The 14,358-nt window shown below is 38.9% G+C and overlaps 2 protein-coding genes across 3 annotated transcripts in view; both read left to right on the forward strand.

The window, feature by feature from the left end:
• LOC135496730 (11-beta-hydroxysteroid dehydrogenase 1-like) overlaps positions 1-14,358 on the forward strand; it is a 206,655-nt gene that overhangs the window by 146,821 nt on the left and 45,476 nt on the right. The window lies entirely within an intron of this gene.
• LOC135496732 (EF-hand domain-containing protein D2-like) overlaps positions 196-14,358 on the forward strand; it is a 34,091-nt gene continuing 19,928 nt past the window's right edge. Inside the window, exons 1-2 of one of the 2 annotated variants that reach the window (XM_064786207.1) lie at positions 196-511; positions 12,415-12,471. In XM_064786207.1, the coding sequence (XP_064642277.1) occupies positions 345-511; positions 12,415-12,471 (224 nt within the window). In that variant the 5' untranslated portion in view covers positions 196-344. The remainder of the gene's footprint in view (positions 512-12,414; positions 12,472-14,358) is intronic. The other variant, XM_064786208.1, reaches the window with a different exon arrangement.

The following is a 14,358-nucleotide window of genomic DNA, read 5'->3' on the forward strand; positions in this document are numbered from 1 at the left end:
TTTCTGCATTGAAAATCCCTTTGAACATTCAGATACATCCAAAAGTATACATTAATATGAATGAGATTAGGTCAAGTGCGCAAATCAGTCTTTTTTCTGCTTTTTTCACCTCTGCAACATAGAATGAAGGTTTCGGTTTCCCGGTAAGAGTCCAATATTTCGTCTGCATTTTACATGCACAACCCGGAAGTAAAGTGCTCAACATGTTCGATTTCCTGTCCAAAGTGGCTGTCTGCATAAACATTTCCTCTTCCTTTTGTGCACTCCTAAAGCCTCATCAGTTGCATTTTAGGACTCAGATTGCGTTTTCTAGTTAGTGTTTTATCTCACTTTCGTCCACAATCATGAGTGAAACTGAGGAATTGGCATCAAAGCTGGCCAGAAGGAATCAAATCAATGAAGGGGAAACTCCTCCACCAGCAGATTGTGCTAAGAAGCCCTTCAATCCATATGTGGAGTTTCCTAACTTCTCCAGAAAAGAAATCAAGAGAATAGAAAAGTTATTCAAGTCGTAAGTATAGAATTTTATGTCTATTCTGTTCATCATTTGTAAATTACTCATGTGAAGAAGGAGAAAGAACACGAAACAAGAAGTGATTTAGTGAGGTTGCTGAAGTCTTGAAGAAGAATGCCTAGGCCCTAGACCTATAGCCGTATAGGCCTATCGCCGGTACCAGCTATGACCTAGGGACGGACCAGCAGACCATCTTTACAATAGATCTTCAAGGTAAAAGACGCCAGACAATGGCGCGAGAGGCGTTGCCTGGCGTCATTGACCGTGAAGATCTATTGTAAAGATGGTTTGTTGGTCCGACCCTAGGTGGTACCGGCGTATCTGGAAAAGGGCCTATTATCATTTTGTGTGGGTTACTTATATGACGAATGATGAGCGGTGATATCCATGATCAGATGTAGGACCCTTGGCCTCAGATGTTGCAGGTCACCGGCAAGGCAGAATACACACACATAAATTTGAGCCATATACAGGACACTTGCTGTGAGTGCTGACATCTTGCGTTTCAAAGCTAACTTTAATGTGCCAGACTATAGCATGGTTTGTCGATGCCTATTATATTATAGCCTCCCTTTAAGGGGAGTGTTCCAATTTACTCATTAAGTAACCAGATAAGTGTCCATTCATATTGAAGTTTTGCGAAAAGGGCCAACTTTGAGCCCCTGTTTCTCCTAACTTGATGGGTACCACAAATACATGACATTACTATCTCATCTAAATACTCCCAGGCAACAAATAACTGAAAAGAAACATTTGGGCCACTTGTTCAGTATTCTGAATTTTGGAATAAAAGTAACATGAAAATTGGCCTCCGGAGCTACTTTAGCTCTGTCTGAGAACTTAAAGGGTGTCCCAAATAAATAACAGTGACACATTCTCGTCTACCCGTAGGTTTACTATCAAGAACTTTTTATTTTGGGCACCCATTATTAAAGTAAAAACATTTTGAGGGTTGAAGTTTGTACCTTCACCAGTTGACCAAAAATTGTCAAAATTTCAAGGGGGCATGACTCCAGAACCATTGGTTTGATCAGAGTCTTTCTATACATTATATTCTTGTATAGAAAGACTCTGGTTTGATCAAGGAATGATTTTGGTTTGGAGGTTTGGGGGTTATAGTCAACCACCACTAAAAATTTCAGCCATAGTCAGGGGGGTCAACAATTAAAAGTGCCTAATTTTGCCCGGTTCTCTCATTCATACAATGATGGAGTCCACTGTCAGATCATGAAAATTCAGGATCAGTCTTTTCGAATAGACAACTCTGACAAGGATCTTAAAACTGCATGGGAATACCCAGCTAACATTATACAGATCTAATTTCTTATGGGCTTTAAAATGCTTTTGTTGTTTCTTTGAATATGCCCGCCGGGTAAGACTTCCATAGGCTTTTTAAAGAACACACAGCTGACCTGGATGTCCCTTCAGTTTAGGTATTTTTAGGCCAACCGAACAGGGTTGATTTTCAATGGTCCTGCTATGATAATAGTTCTTTACTTCCTTGTTGAGAGAAAGATTGAAATGCTTCCAACAAGTTTCAGGCACGTCTAATGCGTCCCAACAGATATCAGGGAGGTTGTGATCAGTGACTTACGGATAAAAAAGTACAAAAAAATCGTCCTCTTTCTACAGAGTTTTACCCGTTTAGGTCGAGGATCCTCGATATCTCGCTGTTCTCAACCTCCCTACAGACTATTAGTTTCCCTGTTCAGTCAAAAGAATGATGTGTGTGGTTGTACTAACTAAGAAAGAGAAAACCAAAACAAATGATGTGACCTGCCTTTTAGTTTGGAAAGATTGTTGAATCTGTTGTTTATTTTTAATTTGAACTTCTGATACCCTGTCTATAATCAGGTTGACACATAGATAATTTGATAGTTGGTTATCATAACGACTGAAAAACAGCGGAAATATGTGCTTCACTAACCTCACGAACCATAGGCAGTGAGATTTGTCTTGAAACCGCAGAAAAATGTATGGTATTTTGGAATATTCAGACGAATGTCCACTTGCACTCTACCAATAAGAAAATATTCTTTGTTTCTGATTTCATTTGCCTGGGAATTATTTAACTGTAAAATTTAAATGGTATTGCATGCCCTATTTGATTTTTAAGACCTATTTATTCGGAATTGATTATAACTGATTTCTCTTTGTTTTCATTGTATTCTTTGTTTATTTCTGAACAGCATAGAAAAGCCGCACAAGAGTTATAGGGAGGATCAACAGATTTATGACATGATAGATGTGCTGTAGGTCGACCAATGAAGTGCCCAGCTTAGAAAAATTGCCATGCCCTTTAATTGGTTTTTTCTTTGTTTTTTGGGTTTTTTTCCATTTTTTAGCTCAGCTGACGAAAGTCAGCAGAGCTAGTCAAATAGCTATTCGAGTGGCGTCTGTCCTTCCTGCCATCCATCCATCCATCCATCTGTGGACATTTTGGGCATTTTGTAACCGTAAGGCCTAGGCACTTCAAATTTAACAAGTGGGAAGAATAGCCTTTGAAATGCTGCTGACAGAAAAATTTAGCCCGGTTTGACTCTAATTCAGCCCACCAGGGGGCAAAAAGCGTAAATTACAAAAATATTTTTTGTCGCTTTATGCCAGGAGTTCGAAGCTTGAAAAAAAGTTGAAGAGGTCTGCATAACAATCAGGTTTTGATATAAAATAGATTAATTTTGATTTATGTGACCAGTTGGCAGTAATTGGGCAAAAGTGTAAGTTGGCACATTGCCAGCTGTTTTGAATTTCGCGGTTCGAGGCATTCCCTCAGAAATTCCAGTGACGTAAACGTCGGGAAATGTCAGAAATTGGACACGTTCGGAAATGCGATGTAGTTTCTATAATTTAACGTTGAACTGTTCGAATTTGGAAACCTGTCTAAATTCTGAACTTTTCCCGGATTGTGCAGAGGAAGCGGATTGATATGTGGTAGGTGAGCCCAGGTAGAAGATATAGGTCTTTCAGTACGTTCGAGTAAGATGCGTGTTATTGTGTTAGTAATAAACGATAAATGATCTAAAGCTATTTGGTGTGTTTCTATTGTCATTTTCTGCACGAAATAACAGCTTGGGAGCGCACATTGAAGGAAAGTAGTGCCGCATTGGCACGACGCCAGCTCACGCCGTTATCTGGCAGCATGGTCAGCTGTGTGAAGGTAAGAGGGTTTTATATCGCTATATTTCCCTTGATGTTCTTACTGTCATTGGCCATGAGAACTGTTATTTGAAATGTAATATTGTAGTATGAATCTCATAGATTGGACACGTTCGGAAATGCGATGTAGTTTCTATAATTTAACGTTGAACTGTTCGAATTTGGAAACCTGTCTAAATTCTGAACTTTTCCCGGATTGTGCAGAGGAAGCGGATTGATATGTGGTAGGTGAGCCCAGGTAGAAGATATAGGTCTTTCAGTACGTTCGAGTAAGATGCGTGTTATTGTGTTAGTAATAAACGATAAATGATCTAAAGCTATTTGGTGTGTTTCTATTGTCATTTTCTGCACGAAATAACAGCTTGGGAGCGCACATTGAAGGAAAGTAGTGCCGCATTGGCACGACGCCAGCTCACGCCGTTATCTGGCAGCATGGTCAGCTGTGTGAAGGTAAGAGGGTTTTATATCGCTATATTTCCCTTGATGTTCTTACTGTCATTGGCCATGAGAACTGTTATTTGAAATGTAATATTGTAGTATGAATCTCATAGATTCGTTACGTAGCAATATGCTGTAATTTTTGGCTTGCGATCCCGTAAGATTTTCTCGGCTAAAGTGGAAATTTCATCGTTAGAATGAGGTCGTTGCAATCCGAGAAGATGGCGGGCCGGGTGCACTTCGGCCAAAACGACATTATGCTTTCATGGTTAGGGACACAGTGTAAACAAAGATTTCTCGAAATTGTTGCACTGATTGTAACTGTAGTGTACATGACTAAGTGGCAGTGTTATTGTCATTGCAATGTACTCCTGTTTTTGAGAATTTTGACAGAGAAGTGGTCGTGAAATAACGCATCGGATGGCCAATGCATGAATGATTTCTCAGTGTGGCTGGCTGCTGGCGGTGTGCATGCCGTGTATGTAGCTATACGTACATACGGTTCTGATGTGGTAGTAGCTGTGTAATGGGTGACTAGTGGCGTAGTATTGGTGGAATTCATTGTGAATAGGCCTAGGCCTACACCTGGATATTGAGGACACCCTGCTGCTGAAGGTGCATATTATCGCCATTTACGTTGTAACGTTATTTTGCATCTCCTGTCCATTAAAATATTTGGCGATAATTGCACGAACTCTCTGTCATCATTGTCAAGTCCATTGAGATAACCTGCTCCATGGTACCTTATAATCAAGTACACCTGCATATCTAGGACATCCTGCTTTATGGTAGGCTACCTCATTGTCATTTAGTATTGTGTGAAGTCCACCTACCTATGTTTAGACGACATACAAGAACACGCTGATGTCTGTGTCATCATTGTGAAGTCTATAGATATAAAGTGCTATATGGTACCTTGTTACCAAGTACACCTGCATATTTAAGGGTTGGCTATAGGCACTAGCATTTTGGCTAGAACTTGAAATCTTAGAGCAATTAAAACTCCTTCAAAATGAAGTGAATGCTAATTTAAAAAATGGGATGCAGTTCTTTGTTTTCCAGGGAACTGCATCCCACCCCTAAAGTGGTATTCACTTCATTTTGAAGGAGTTCTAATTGCTCTAAGATTTCGCGCTCTAGCCAAAATGGTGGTGCCTATGGTCAACCCTTAAGACATCCAACTTTATAGACTTGTAACCAAGTACACCAGCATATTTCGGCCACTCTGTTGTATGGTACCTTGTGATCAAGTGTTGTTGCGTATTAGGTCACCCTCTTTTGTAACCTTGTGGTCAAGTACCCTTGTGTATTTAGGGCACGTATTACACCTGGGTATTGAGGTCGCACTGCTTTATGTTACTTTGTGATCAAGTACACCTGCCAAATTAGGATACCTCATTGTAAAGTCCACGTAATTGTTTAGATTAGTACAGGCTGCTTTCTCTGTCATTGATGTCAAATCCATTGAGATAACCTGCTTAGGTACCTTGTGATCATGTACACCTACTTACTCAGGACACCCAGCGATAGTATGGTACCTTCTTTAATGGTACAAGTACCTCATTGTAAAGTCCACCTTAAATTTAGAACACGCTCTCTGTCATTATTGTCAAGTGCTCTGAAATAACCTGATAGGCTAGGTACCTTCTGATCAAGCACACCTGCATATTTAGGACATCTTGCTTTATGTTACCTTTTAGTCAAGTACACATGCATAATTTAGGACACCCTGGCTTATGGTACTGTGTAATCAAGTACACATTCATATTTAGGATACCCTGCTGAAAATGTTTTTTTTTGTGATCAAGTAGACCAGCATATTTAAGGTGCCCTGCTATAATGGTACCTTGTAATCAAGTACACCTGTGTCCATGGTACCTCATTATTAAAGCCGCCTACATATTTAGGACAGTGGTGCTTTGTCACACCTCATTCAAAACCACCTAAATAAAAGACACAATGCTTTGTCAGACAGTAATTTCAAGACCACCAAAATATTTTGGACACCCTGCTCTGTCAGACCTCATAGTCAAAACCACCTAGATATTTAGGACACCATGCTCTGTCAAACCTCACTGTCAAGTCCACCTAAATATTTAGGACACCCTGCTCTGACACTAGTGACAGACCTCATTGTCAAGAGCAACTAGATTTTCAGGGTAACTTGTGGTATCTTGTTATCAGGTACGCCTGCATAAGACACTCTGTTCCATGGTCATGGTCATGGTGGTGGTGTGGTTTAAAAAGTTTTACCTTAGAGGACACCCTCCTATATTTATTATTTACCTTGATACATAGGACACCCTCCTATATCATGTATATTGGTTACATGCATTACAGAAATAAGACAGTGCGACTGAATATTTGGGTGCCTTGCTGTCTTACCTTATAATCAAATCTATGTGGGTGTTTCGGATGCAATCCTCTGTGATGTTGTCTTTAAGTCTACTTTGAATATTTAGGACATGGAGCTGCTCTATACTCGAGCATCTGGGCTACCTACAGTACATGTTTAAAAAAGTTGGCCTAGTCTATGTGATGAGACCTCATACTTTGACATTTTATAAGTAGTTATCAAGGTCACATTAAACTTACTAGATATTTAAGACACATTGCTCTATGGTGTTTGTGGTTTTGGCAATTGCTTTCAGACCTCCAGCTGTTCGATCCGGCGGGCACAATGGCCCAAACTTTGGTTTATTCTGTCTTTTACTTGCAGGATTGATTGCCAAGCAGAATTGAAATCTTGTCTTCGAGAGCTGTAAGGCAAATTGCACTTACAACTTCCAGCCGTGACGGAGGAAAGCGTGAGGCGTATTACACTCACTGCTTCCAAGTGTGAGCTACACTACACTCACATTGGGCCAGCTTACAAGAACAGCAAAGCACGAGGCGTATTACACTCGTTGCTTCCAAAATCTCAATATATTATCAAAACCACAAAATCCACAAAAACCACCAAAACAAAGCCACAAAATCTTCAAAAACTGCTATACTAATGAACACTGCAAATTGAAACGAGCATTAACAGAAATTACAAATTGTGAAATAACCAAATTGAAATCAAAAGACAACGTTTTAAAAAGAATTACATAAATTACATAATTAAAATTTAAAGACAATTTAAAATCTGTTAAGATGGGTATTGATCTTGCACAATATCGATCAGCTATCGGCCAGTTCGCTTCAAAAGCATTGAGAACCAGTCCCTCATTTCACAGAAATCATTGTGGTTGTTATTATGCTTACAATTTGTGGCAACTTGATCGTTCTGAAATATCATGGATAACAAAGGGAGATGAAGATGACTTTAGATCTATGTGGTATTTCAACTCACTCTGGCTGGTTATGATCCATATGCAGAATACAAAGAAGATCTTTCAAAAAAATCAGCAGCTAAATAACATCAATAATATCAAGGAATTAAATCAAGAAACTGAATCAGAGTCGAAATGGTTTGCAAGAATAGTCACTAATTATAAAACCAAGAAAAACCACAACATTTGTTATGAAATGGATACCGGTACTGACGATAGTCGAACAAGTCTGTCACCTCATCCATCCATGAAAAGTAATTGCGTAACGTCGTTGTGGCATAACAAACATAAAGTCTTTAAATTGTCATTAGTATTATTGTGTGTTCTTGCTTTGGGATATGAAGTGTACACATCCAATGTTCTGAAATTGAGTAATGATGTTGAAACAAATCCTGGCCCAGTTGATCACTCTGAGGGTTATCTTTTAAGAAAAGTTGTCCAAGGTTCATATCACCAAGGCCATGAACGATACTCTGACATTTCCTTGGGCAGACAGTGTGTTACAAATGCTGCATCTTCTCTTTTATATTCTCTCATTATTTCACCAGCACATTGGCAATCACAAGATCTTGATGATATTTTAAATGAAGGAGATTCTTGGTACAGGGAAATCAAGTTGACCAAACCATCCTTAAATTACTTGGCTGTTGATGAACTACCTGCTTACCATTCATGTTTTAATGAACATTTCAGAATACAACCTGTTGGTGTGTCATACAATTATTCATTTAATTCTGGTGCAAATTCCGAAGCTTTCTCAGCAGAACAATTCCTTGCCAACATGTCATCAGAATATGGTGCTATTGTGGTAGTGGCATCTCAAGCCCTTGCTGTTGTTTGTGTTGATGAGAGATATTATTTATTTGATTCACATAGTAGAGATAAATTTGGTAAGCCATCACCGGATGGATTTTCAGTTTTACTTTCATTTACAGATTTAGAACAATTAGGTGCCTATTTAAAACAGCACATTGCTAATTTTAATGATTTAAGCATATTCGAAGCAACATTTTTCAAAATACAGATTGTCTCAAAAAGAACATTCAAACGCAACATTGAAAAGTTACCAACATCAGAATCGGCAACAAATAAATTAATGGACAATTACTTTAATGATCAGTCTAAACAAGAAAAACGAAAACATGATAAAAAATTGTACATGCAGTGCAGAAGAAGCATACATGTACTATAATCAGATAGGCAATAAAGCATTCCACTCACAACAACTATAAAGAACAACATTTCTCTTACCAACAAAATGACCCTGTGACACTTTGGCATCATTCATGTCTAACAACTAATTGTCATTATATTTCAGCTCAACATCACAGCGAAGGTGGTGAAAGTACTTGAAGACACCTGCCTCAAAGATGTTCGAGGACAAAGCCTAAATGCAAAAGTCATACTTGTTGCAGATGACACCGGATGTGCCAAGTTAACATTATGGGAAAAGTTGATACCTATGGTTGAAAATGAAAAAACCTACCAGTTCAGTGAATTGTCCGTATACTATTTCGACCAAAACTCATTAACAACCACCCCGGAAACTGCTATCAAAGTTCATACTGACATAACGGTGATTGATATATCACAAGATATAATTGAGGAACAACATCTCGATGACACCAACACAACAGTGAAGAATGCCACAGTTCAGCAAGTTTCTGTAACAATGAGAAAGGCATGCTTGTCTTGTAAACATGTTGTGCCAACAACCGACCACCACACCACAAAGTGTGGAAATTGTGACATGCGCCAGTTAACCAAAATGTTAACACAAAACATTCGGGTAAAATTGCTCTTAATGGCAGAGGACAAGGAAAGAATCGCTGTCACAGGTCTAGACCAGATCATGATTGACTTTCTGCTGAAAGAGGGACTAGTCATAACTAATGATGTCACGACTGACGACATTGAGGAATTCATTTTGAATTTAGAAACTATCCCATCAGTAACATACAATGTGGACAGACTTGTTCTAAAATTTTGAACCCAATTCGTCAAACTGCATAATTCATTTTCAAATGCACATGATCCAGGCCTATGGTAAAGCCTCCCAGAAAATGGTGCACCACAGTTTGACATGATATGTAAACCAGCACTAAAAGCGCCCTTCGGGTTGTGCAGTAATTTCATTCAGTTTTGGAAACGAAAAGCATTTATTTAGTTATAATTTGAATACAAGCAGAATGTTCCTAATTGAAAGTCTATTGTGTTTAGCCTTTTATTATCATGAAACATTGTAATTTCTTACAAATCTTATACTGATTTGATTGCATACTAAGTTACATAAATGTTCATTTTCAGTACCCTTCTAACATTGTCTAAAGACCGTGCCGCAAAAACATCCACATTATGTATACTCTTACAAATGCAAATAAATAAGACAAATACGTGTATGATTATGAATGCATTAATACTCATGCATATTAACCAGATACAAAATGTAGACATTTGTAATTGTTTGTTTATACTTCTTAAGAAGGTATTATTTTCTATGTTCTAAGTTTATTTTATGCATCCTTTATGTTCATAGATATAGGGATCATTTCAGAAGTTTTATCCCAGGAGAGATAACATGATCTTGCATATAAACATTGTAATTTCTGTTAATTCTTGTACTAATTTCATCACATACAAAGTTATGTTAATGTTTTCCTAAGGACTGTGACGCAAATACGTCCTTATGATCCATTAAGTTACACATGCGTATGAACACATACATGTACATGATTATGAATTCATACGCATGCATAACCAGATGCAAAATCTAGATATTTGTAATTGTTTGTAATTTTGGTCATAATGTACCTACATATGTATATTGTTTCATTATGTTCTAAGTTTATTTTACGTATCCTATATTGTGTTCATGTATAAATAGATCATCTCAAAATTTAAGCAACCACAGTTTTAACAAAATTTTCTGCTACATGTAATTACTGTAACCCTGGAAATTTTCGCGAGCTGTTTAATTTTGCTGATTTTGCGCATGGTAGTAATCTGCAAAAATAACCAGCGCGAAATATAATCTTTCTTTCTTGTTAACTGAAGAGCAATCTCGTGTTCGCAAAATTTATCAGCGCAAAATATAAGTTTTTCATTGATTTTTTACAAATCCGCGAAAATAACCAGCCGCAAATATTTTCCGGGTTACAGTATGCAAATTCAACAATTTCTAGTCCAACTCACATGCCAAGAGCCCTGTGTTCTTAAATCCGTTTATTTTTCTTTTGACTGCAATCATTTATGTACATACTGTAATTGCCTGCTGGCCAGGATATCACCATTTTTAACTTTTTCACAATATTGAATAAAACTAGTTCTTTTATAAAATCTTGTCTCAATGACTGACTTCCCACTCATTCAAACCTCTTAACAGCGCTTAAGAACCTATCAACAGTTTCAATATTGTAACAAAAACCAAAACAAGCCCTCTCTGCAACCCCCAATCAGTTCACATTACTAGTACGTAGTAATGTTAGTCACATTACTAGTACATGGTAATGTTAGAACCCCAAACAATGTATTTGCTGGATATGATGGTGTTTGCAAAGGTGTCTATAAAGGAAAGTGTCTGGCGAGTGTGGCTTGTGACAGTGAAATCAGTCTGGAGCCATTTATGACACATTGCGTGACTTCAAAGTTGGTCTTGGTGTTAATTTTGTAAAAATTTTGGGGCTTATATGTAGCAACAAGACAATATTTCAGAATGACGCTATGATCAACACGAACATTAGGCGTAATCTTAGGGTAGACAGCCTTGTTTGTGGAAATGATGCATTCTCAGGGCTGCTCAAGAACTACAACACTTTCCCAAAATTAACACTAACACCAACTTTGCCAATTGCCATTTTAAGCCATTGGCTGTAGACCTCAAGAGGCCGCATTCTCATGGTTGAATGAAATATCAATAAACATGTACCCCTGCATTAACCCATGTATTTCAGCTGAGCGCCAGGCCCTTGGGCCTCTTGTTAGTTTATGCCCTTGGATTGTTGATGCAAGGCCACTAGTTAAGCATCAAACTGGGTGTATTTTACAAATCATATTGCATGCATGGGAGGAGGGGGGCAACTCAAAGTACCACCGTACCAGTGATCAGATATGTGTGTGACCTGTCACAGCAAAATGAGGCGCATGTTGCTCCGAGCTTGGCAGGTTGAGACAGTCTCATGGTTGTTCATTTCACTGTCGTCTGCCTTTGTGAAATCTGAGAACATCAACTTCTTCCATTATCTCCTAATGTCATTTAGCCAGGCTCATCATCTGTGTGACATATGCCATACATGCGCCTCTTTTTGCTGTGTTAGGTCACATATACCTGTTTGAAATTAATTCCACCGGAAGATTTGAAGCGATCCATACTCTGATGTTCAAGCTCCACTCAGCAGCAAATTACAAAACATATGCAAATAAAATTCCTGATATGTGACCTGTCACAGCAAAACCAGGCGCATGTCGCTCTGAGCTTGGCCGGTTGAGGCGGACTGTTTGTTCATTTCTCTGTTGTCTGCCTTTTGTGAAATATGAGCACATCAATTTCTTCCATTATCTCCTGGTGTCACTTAGGCTCATCTTCTGTGCGACAAGCGCCTGGTTTTGCTGCGACAGATCACATAGTGGAAAGACTGTGGATTGAAAATTACCATTGCAATTGAGATATGATTATAAAGGGTTGTGGCATTTTTCTTGAGTTGGTCGCAATGTTGTTGGCTTCAAGTAAAACTGTTGGAAATCTGCATGTTTTTCTTAAAGCTGAAATGTCATGTCATGAAAACACGGCTGGCTCTTGATGACATCATGGCACTACAGTTCAGATTTGATACTTATAAAAACCAATCAAACAAGTTGCTGTGACCCTCTATCGTCTATGTCATGTATCTAATGTTTTGTTTGTTCACTTATCCTCATTTGTGTTCCTCACTTATCCTCTGTTTAATTGCTCACTATCTCTCAGTTCTGTTGCTCACTAATCGTCGTTTTCAGCGTTTTTGAGAGAAAGAGGATGGAGGCACGGTCAGACCCTGACGTTGACGATGCTGAGTAAATCTCATTCTTTGGATTCAGATTGCCTGAACTGTTTGATTCCTTATTCTCGCTGGAGGCGAAACGTTCTACCACAATAAACCTTAACCCTTAGCACCCCAAACGCCCGTCAACGCCTGCAGCCTTTTTCCTTACGCCCGCAATCGGGGTGACATCTCATCTGACGTGAAAGCGCTGAATCAAAACATCGGTCTTCTTGAAATGATGTTCACAGCCGAACTTCCAGCTCAGTCAATGAGTTATATGCTTACTGACGACTATTACTACAACTTTCATGTTAGAATTTCTACTTTTTAGGAATTTTAATAATTCATTTCATATCGGGATTCTTTCGAGGTCAATATGATATGTTCACTTCATATTTCCCTTGCCTCCTGATGATTACAGATTTTGCATGAATAATTTCATTCCATGAAATATTTTGTTTTGGAGATCTTGATTGTGTGGTTGTGACACTCATTTCTCAGGAGCTTTTTTAGGCCTGATTGATAGTGACAATATTGGTGGTCATGTTTGGAATTCAGACTGATTCAAGATTTTGACCCATCTTGCATGCTTGTGGACTTTATAGCCAGTTGGCAAGCTGAAGTCTGCTTTAAGGGTTGACCATACGTACCACCAGTGGCTAGAGCTTGCAATCCTAAAGCAATTGAAACTCTTTCAAAGCAAGGGGAATGCCAATTTCAAGGGTGGGAGTCAGTTCTTTGTTTACCAGGGAACAGACTCCCACCATTGAAGAATGCCAATTTCAAAGGTGGGAGTCAGTTCTTTGTTTACCAGGAAACAGACTCCCACCATTGAAGAATGCCAATTTCAAGGGTGGGAGTCAGTTCTTTGTTTACCAGGAAACAGACTCCCACCATTGAAGAATACCAATTTCAAGGGTGGGAGTCAGTTCTTTGTTTTCCAGGGAACAGACTCCCACCATTGAAGAATGCCAATTTCAAGGGTGGGAGTCAGTTCTTTGTTTACCAGGAAACAGACTCCCACCATTGAAGAATACCAATTTCAAGGGTGGGAGTCAGTTCTTTGTTTACCAGGGAACAGACTCCCACCATTGAAGAATGCCAATTTCAGGGGTGGGAGTCAGTTCTTTGTTTACCAGGAAACAGACTCCCACCATTGAAGAATACCAATTTCAAGGGTGGGAGTCAGTTCTTTGTTTACCAGGGAACAGACTCCCACCATTGAAGAATGCCAATTTCAGGGGTGGGAGTCAGTTCTTTGTTTACCAGGGAACAGACTCCCACCATTGAAATTTGCGTTGACTTCATTTTGAAGGAGTTCTTAATTGTTTTAGGATTTCAATTTCTAGCCAAAATGGTGGTGCCTATGGTCAACCCTTAATTCTGAATCTGTAGGACGATATTCAGTTGTAGATTGCATCTGATGCATGTTTCAGCACTCAAGAGTTTGAAGGCATGCACTTACCATGTCAGCTGAAATAACAGCATATCATTTTCAATTGTGAATCTATCATTTGCTTGCAACCAGAGATAGTGCATGTGGATGCAACCAAGTGAGGAACCACACATGATATTTTTGCTGGTTATAGAATTCTGATAATTGACACTTTTACATCCCTGGTAACCATGGACAAGTCAATCTCAACTGTCCCTTTCATTGAGGTAAAAGCAAGACTCAGTTGTATCTTGTGTCCAGTTATGTCCGATCCAGGTGGCACAAGATGCCAGGCTCCTACTCCTTGGCTGAATGCAGGCTCCACAAGTAAAGGCCAATAACTTCTGTTCTTGCCCAACCACAATGGAGCTAATTTTACTTTTAGCCTTAGAGTAAACCCTTTCTCATCAATATCACCATCATCATCTGTCTGAAATCCTGTTAGGCCTAGATATACTAACAGGCAGTATATCCTGGAGAGAG

Source organism: Lineus longissimus, chromosome 12 (genome assembly GCF_910592395.1).
Source record: "Lineus longissimus chromosome 12, tnLinLong1.2, whole genome shotgun sequence".
NCBI classification, from domain to species: domain Eukaryota; kingdom Metazoa; phylum Nemertea; class Pilidiophora; order Heteronemertea; family Lineidae; genus Lineus; species Lineus longissimus.